The 7,618-nt window shown below is 32.8% G+C and overlaps 2 protein-coding genes across 2 annotated transcripts; one reads left to right on the forward strand and one right to left on the reverse strand.

The window, feature by feature from the left end:
* Nucleotides 1-245: 245 nt before the first annotated feature.
* Nucleotides 246-4,105, forward strand: NRAMP6 (NRAMP metal ion transporter 6). The gene is made up of 14 exons (XM_079044780.1): nucleotides 246-388; nucleotides 673-823; nucleotides 1,393-1,471; nucleotides 1,546-1,586; nucleotides 1,696-1,774; nucleotides 1,861-1,965; nucleotides 2,047-2,156; nucleotides 2,246-2,427; nucleotides 2,519-2,588; nucleotides 2,702-2,875; nucleotides 2,974-3,078; nucleotides 3,169-3,300; nucleotides 3,466-3,561; nucleotides 3,649-4,105. The coding sequence occupies exons 2-14, from the start codon at nucleotides 740-742 to the stop codon at nucleotides 4,000-4,002; spliced, it is 1,611 nt and encodes a 536-aa protein (XP_078900906.1). The 5' UTR covers nucleotides 246-388; nucleotides 673-739; the 3' UTR covers nucleotides 4,003-4,105.
* Nucleotides 4,035-7,101, reverse strand: LOC145107826 (cinnamoyl-CoA reductase 1-like). Its single transcript, XM_079044781.1, has 5 exons — nucleotides 6,870-7,101; nucleotides 6,615-6,769; nucleotides 6,312-6,497; nucleotides 4,896-5,248; nucleotides 4,035-4,418 (listed from the first exon to the last, which is right to left on the reverse strand). The coding sequence occupies exons 1-5, from the start codon at nucleotides 6,988-6,990 to the stop codon at nucleotides 4,232-4,234; spliced, it is 1,002 nt and encodes a 333-aa protein (XP_078900907.1). The 5' UTR covers nucleotides 6,991-7,101; the 3' UTR covers nucleotides 4,035-4,231.
* Nucleotides 7,102-7,618: the final 517 nt, after the last annotated feature.

Here is a 7,618-nt window from a genome sequence, read left to right on the forward strand (position 1 = left end):
CAAAAAAAAAAGCTATTTCAACAGTTTTTAGATTATAAAAATTTCCTTTAATTCATTTAAAAAAAAAAAACTCGCTAAATGTATTATTTATAATGATATTTTAAATTTGTAACCAAAATCAAAACAATCTCGAAAAGCGGGACTGGAATCACACAAAATAAAATGTGGAAGGGGTGGAATGTGCAAGTGATAAAAGAGCACTGTTGCTAACTTGCTAAGCAACTACTATATAAAAGGGACGAGCGATTTGAAGTAGGCATTCAAGTCGGAAAACGGCGAGGAAGATCAGCAGCAGGAAGCTTCTTCAATCTGTAAACGATACATGCATCAGCCTTCTTCAATCCTCAATCACATCATATCTTCTTCCGTTCTTCGACCTGCAAATAAGGTTTCCTACTGTCGAAACTGCACATACGCACACACAATCACTGCAAATAAGCTTATCTTGATACCTGATCTTGTTTACTGAAGTTGTTGTTTGGGCACTCTTGTATATAAATTTTAGTTTTTACGAATCATTTTTGTTTTCTGTTAATTGATTTTAGATCTGAACTCGTATTCTACTTCTACATATAGTTTTGTGTGCATTTTCTCATTGCAGCACATTGCATGGTTGATGGTTGAATTTGATGTTTGAATTCATGGTTTCTCTGTGTTTTTTTATGAATTCAGTGTCTGGAAGGCGTTTGATATTGGCGGTGTAATTAGAACAGAGTAAAACAGGGAAAAGCTGGCCGCGATGACGTCTTCTCAGCAATCGCAGTTCATGACTAATGCGCCGCTAATTAAGAGTTCTGATCCTAATCAGATTGTTGTTCCTGATGTAAGCTTTTTTTTATTTTTTTTTCTTTTGATCTTTTTTTTAATATGATCGTTGTTACGATTTTGTTATCGATTTAGGAATCTTATATTTCTCTCTTTGAATTTATGTTCTAGCTTTTCTGTATACACGATTTTAGGTTTACGACAAATGTCAATTGTTTAATTTGAGATTTCGTGTACTTATTACTCATTAGCTAGCGTTTCGATTCCAAATTTGAATCTAATGGCTTTTGATTGAAATGATTTATTCCTTAATTTTTGTTAATCCGTGTGAAGGATTAGAAGTATACTTTAAGCAAGCTTTTCTGATCTAGTGATAATGAATATTAAACTTTGTGAATTTATTCCAACCTTTTTCCATAATAGTGGAGTTAATCAAGAATTAAATACATAATATGCCTCCTCTTTTCACCTTATATGATTCTAATCTGACTATATTGATGACTTTCTAGTAAATTATTATTTTATCTCAAGCATATCATCTGATATCAAATTTGAGCTGCTAAATTTTTTATTTTCAAGTGGAACTTTATCATTGAAAAATGAGATTCAATTGTTTTGCATATGCAGAAAACAAGCTGGAAAAACCTATTCGCATACATGGGCCCTGGGTTTCTTGTTTCCATTGCATACATCGATCCTGGAAACTGTATGAATTATGATACATCTTTTGTATGATACTATGTAGAGGGCACATCTGATCTTAATTTCATATTCTTGCAGTTGAAACTGATTTACAATCAGGAGCTCAATACAAGTATGAGGTGCTTATATTATATATTGTCCTTACTCAAGTTTATAAAATCTTTGCATAAAAATTTCATTTCTCTTATTATCAAACTCACATCAATCCTTCATCCTTTTTGTTTCCAGTTACTTTGGATTATATTGGTAGCTTCATGTGCTGCACTTGTCATCCAATCCTTAGCAGCAAACTTAGGGGTTGTAACAGGTATTCCATTTTTACCCTTTTCCAATTTTTAATCTATCTTATCTTTCCCCTTTGAAATTATATCCATATTTTGTATTATCCTCTAGGAAAGCATTTAGCTGAGCATTGCAAGAATGAGTATGAGAAGGGAACCAATTATATCTTGTGGATTCTTGCTGAAATCTCCATTGTCGCATGTGATATTCCTGAAGGTATTACAAATTTACAACTTTTTTTATTTTTTTTATTCTTATTAGTTAAATTATTCAAAACTCATTCATTTTATGTTACAGTAATTGGCACAGCATTTGCTTTGAATATGTTGTTCCATATTCCAGTATGGTGTGGTGTACTCCTCACAGGTTTTAGCACTTTGGGTCTACTAGCACTACAACAATATGGGGTACTTACTACTTAACTTAATTACTCTATTTATTTTAAACATGATTAGGTTGGATTATATTTTTAATAAAATGAGATGTTTTTTTATAGGTGAGGAAACTTGAGTTCTTGATTACTTTCTTGGTGTTGACAATAGCTGCATGTTTTCTTGTTGAGCTTGGGATTTCAAAACCAAAAGCCTCAGAAGTGTTGTATGGAATGTTTGTTCCTCAACTTAAAGGCAGTGGTTCTACTGGTCTTGCAATTTCACTCCTTGGTGCTATGGTTATGCCGTAAGTTTTTTTTTTTTTTTTTTTTTGTTATTTAATTTTGTAAATAAAATAATTTAGTAATTAACTAATTACGATTAAATAATGTATACAGGCACAATCTTTTCCTCCATTCGGCTCTTGTACTTTCTAGGAAAATACCCCGATCAGTTAGTGGGATTAAGGTAAACTTTTCCCATCTTCTAAAATCATTCTTTCAAATCTTTTTTCAACTTCATTTTATTAAAAATCGTTATTCATTATTAAAGAAATGTTTAAATAAAACTTACGTTTACAGGAAGCTTGTAGATTTTACTTGATAGAAAGTGGGATAGCCCTTGCTGTGGCCTTCCTTATAAATATATCGGTTATATCTGTAAGCGGTTCAGTTTGCAGTTCTTCAAATTTAAATCCAGATGATAAAAAAAGTTGTCAAGATTTGGACTTGAATAAAGCTTCTTTTTTGCTTAAAGTAAGTAGTAATTTTATTCTAAATGATATTTTATTTATGGGATTTTCTTTTTCTTTTTCATTCTGTATATTGACAGTTGTTATAATATTTATTTACAGAATGTTCTAGGCAAATGGAGCTCAAAATTTTTTGCAATTGCCTTGCTGGCATCAGGTCAAAGCTCTACAATAACTGGAACATACGCGGGTCAATACGTTATGCAGGTTTATTTTTTTTATTTTTTTGTTTATATAAATTTTCAAAAAAAAAAATGTATTTGTGTATAATTATAATATGGTATGATATGGTTGTAGGGGTTTCTTGAGCTACGAATGAAGCCATGGCTTAGAAACTTGTTGACCAGGTGTTTAGCTATTGTGCCGAGTCTAATTGTGGCTCTCATAGGCGGCTCGGCTGGAGCTGGGAGATTGATTATCATAGCATCGGTTAGTAGCTTTTGAACTTTATCTCTTTGGTATGATTGAATAGCATCGGTTGTTAAATGATTAATCACAAAATTACATTAAATTGATAAATATAGAAAAATATATTATTTTATAATAATAATAATAATAATAATAATATTAATAGTAATAATTAATGTGTGGCAGATGATATTATCTTTTGAACTACCGTTTGCTCTCGTCCCTCTTCTCAAATTCACAAGTAGCGAAACAAAAATGGGATCATATGCCAACTCAAAGATTGTAAGCTTACATTTCCATTTTTACACCAACAATAATTAATTCTCATCATAAAAAAAATAACATAAATTTTACTTTATATAATTTCAGATTTCGGCAATCACTTGGGTGATCGGGTCACTAATTATGGGAATAAACATATACTTTCTAGTGGACCATCTCATTTCCTTACTTGTTCATGGACACCTACCACTAGTGGGAAAAATCTTCAGTGGGTTTTTAGGGTTTTCAGGTCTTTTAATTTATTTAGCTGGAATTGGGTATTTAGTGGTGCGTAAAAACAGAGAGTCATCACATCTTCTTGCACTTAAAACTCCCGAACAACGTAATGCTTCTGCTTCTGCATATGGTCAACCAAGAGAAGACATAGCTAGCATGCAACTTCCTCATACTAGAAACACTCATCATAATCATAATCAAGATCAAGATGATGATGCAACTTGACTTTTTTACACCTCTAACATGTTCGATACATATAAATAAATTAATCACAAGCTATTATATTATGATTACAAACTTAATTCCATATTCATATTTAACTTTATAACTCCTCGCGCGTTTCACTTTACATTGACAACTGAGGATGTGTTACAGATAAAACATAATAAGTAAACGATGACATGCGAATATTTTGTTTGCTTAGGGAGATTTTTGTAAATTGCAATTAATACTATTATGACTGGATACGGATTTGATCCTCGGTGGTAGTTGGTTGCACTGGGAGATGACCTTTTTCCTGTAAGCTCTTAACGGTGTCGTATAACGCCTGTTTCACCGGCGTAAACTCTAAACCCAAATCTTTCAGCTTTTGGTTTGAGAATTTGTACGGTTTTGCCCTTGGCTTTATCTCATCAGAACACCTACAAAGATTTAAAAATTATATATTGTTTAGTAAAAAAAAAAAAATATCAATAATAATTTTCAACACGTGTTGGTGGGAAATAACCTACCTAATTTATCTAAGGTTGCAATTAATATTTATAATAATTAATACCCATCCTATAAGAATAACACACACCTAATAGCTTTTTTAGAGCACATGAGTTGTAGTTGGTGTGTAGGCCACATCCATAAAAAGCCACCAAAGACAAGGAACCACGATAGTGTTGATAAGGATATTTGGAGTTGGTGAGAGTTCATCTTGGCCACTAAATTCTTATTATTATTATTAGTTTTTCATAATCGGGGTTTGTTTTGTTGGTGAAAACTTGGACTAATTAGTCATAAGGTCAAACATTGTTTTCCAACAATCATGTTTATAATTTAGTATATAAATTCACTAAAATGTTATAACTATATTATTTTTTTTTAATAGGAAATAGGAAAGGGGGACTTACTTAGTTGGAATGGGGTATTCAGGGAAAAACTTGGCCAAAATTTCGACAACTTCACCACGATGAAGAACACTTTCAGCACATAGATATCGACCATTAGCTGAGGGGGTCTCAAAGAGTAAAATGTGAGCCAATGCGACATCTCGTACGTGTACATATGCTTGTACTGAATTAGCGTATGTTTTTGCGGACCCTGTGAGGTACTTTAGGATATGAATAATACTGGCGTTGACTGTGGGTTGCAATAGCGGTCCCAGCACCAACACTGGGTTCAATGCTACTAAGTCAACACCTCGGGCCTTAGCTTCGTCCCATGCTGCCTGCTCTGCTACCGCCTTTCCATAGCAATACCAGTTCTGTTGTAACAAATAATATTTAAAATATTTAAAATTCATTTATTTTTACTTCATAAGTCAAAAGTAAGTTCAAAAGAAACAATTCATGTTTTGATGCCAAAAATGTACATTTCTCACCAACATATTACTCGTTTAGATACATACTCGCATTTTGTTTCTTTCCTTTGTTCCTATCTATGATCAAGAATTTTTAACTTGAAAGACACATTATATCCTTTATATTCATGTTCAACCAAAAAATCTTTTTACAATATAGAATGTAATTAACTTATTATTGTGTATGTTCTTCTTTACATTCATTATAACTTTTTATTTTACTATTGACGAGAATATAATTTTCATTTTAGCAACATGACATATTAGAACAATAATACTAAAAATATATATACTTGTGCATATATGTATGCGCAACATACAAGTGGATTATGCAAAAAGAAAATGGTCATGCACACATAAGTTATACGTATGCAAATGTGTACCAATATTTACTCCATTTTTTAATTTTTAAATTTAATTTTTGAATGACAAAAATAGAGAAAATATTATTTAGTTCATAAAGGTTATAGTTGGTGGGTGCACCACTACACCTCCTTTTTCTCCAGTGTAAATAACTACTCCTCTACAACAAACTTTTCTTCATTCTTTTTCTTTAAAAATATTTATTTTGTCTATTCTTATTTATAGATATTTAAATATGTCAGAAAAAAAAAATGTTTTACATACATAAGATATTTGAAAAAAATAAAATATAGTAAAGTATGTAGAACCCACAAACACAGTGACGTGGAATTGCAAAAATCCATCATGATTTGATTCTCTAATTAATAGCAAACTTAAAAACTGATTGATACATTAAATGCAATTTTTGATGGCTTAAGTTCTAATTCATGAACAGTGAATTTAAAATCATTAATTCCGGTTGTTCTGGAACGATGAACAAGTCATACCAGATAATGGGAAAAGGTAAACAATTTGTCAATGTCGCCGGAAAAATTAGGAACCCTTTGAACTTTGAAGAGAACAATTTTGTCAATGTAATTTCATAAATTGTGAGAGAACAAACCTTGGTGTTTTTGCAGAATTCGAGATCACTCCAGCAGCTTTCATCAACAATATCATCAGGACTACGATTAGGATCCATGTACACTGCTCCGATCGACGACGTGAACACCACTCGCCGGACTTTAGCTTCAGCCGCCGCCACTATTATATTCCTTGTTCCAATAACCGCCGGCTCCACCATTTGTTCCTGTCAAAGTCGATTCAATCAGTATATATAAACACACAATTAACTAGTATCGGATCCGTTTTTTTCATTAACGATTCTCTACTTTCTACTGTTTTCATCATTGGATCGAATACATACAGGATCATCGGTGACGGGAGAAGCAGTGTGGAAAACACCATCACAGCCATTAATGGCTTCACGCAAGCTTTCAAAATCGAGAAGATCAGCTTTGAATAGAGTTAATCTCTCCTTCGCTCCTTCAAGCTCTCTCAAATGATTATTCTTCGCATCATCTACAAACAGCAATAAACAGAAAACCACAACTAAGCAATTTACAACAGAAAAAACAAAACTCGTTTTGAAAAATACAAGTGGATTGGAAATTGTAACCACCTGGATTCCTAACAGTTCCTCTGACAATATAACCTTTCTCCAAGAGCAATTTGACCATCCATGAGGCGATGAATCCGCCGGCGCCGGTGACACAGATTACTTGGGCAGATGCCGGAGACATTGTGATTGGTGTGTTTGTGTGTGTGAGAGGAGAGAGAGAGAGAGAGAGAGAGAGAGAGAGAGAGAGAGAGAGAGAGAGAGAGAGATTGAATGAGGGAAGGGGTATGGAAGTTTGAAGAGATGGAATGGAGTATTTATAAATGGAGACTTCACCAACTCACCCACCACCTTCCATTGGCCTACCTTTTAGTGCCAAGTCAACAAACCTGATCCCCGTTCAACAATAACACAAGTTTAATATATTTTGCAGTTCTAAAGAAAAAACAATATCACAAGTTATAAATTATAATAATGATTTATTATCTTATATACAAACGAACACGTTATTAAGCATTCCTTAAAAAAACAAATGTATAAAAGACTCTTGACTTACAATTTACAAACGGTGTCTTCATTTTTATTTATTGGATATCTAATTATCCACTAGTAAGACTTTTAATTAAAATTAGAAAAAAAAAACATGCACTTCTTTTAGTTATTTGTGGGCATGGCCGTGTAAGATCAGGCGTTAAGGTGAGGTTGTACCTTCATAGTTTATTTACGTACGTCCGAACATTGGCTCATATACATGTAACAGTTGCGTGGCGTTACGGACATAAACGAGAGAGTGAAGAAAGTAACGGTCATGT

Source organism: Lactuca virosa, chromosome 4 (assembly GCF_052849685.1).
Source record: "Lactuca virosa cultivar CGN04683 chromosome 4, Lactuca_virosa_CGN04683_v6, whole genome shotgun sequence".
Taxonomy (NCBI): Eukaryota; Viridiplantae; Streptophyta; class Magnoliopsida; order Asterales; family Asteraceae; genus Lactuca; species Lactuca virosa.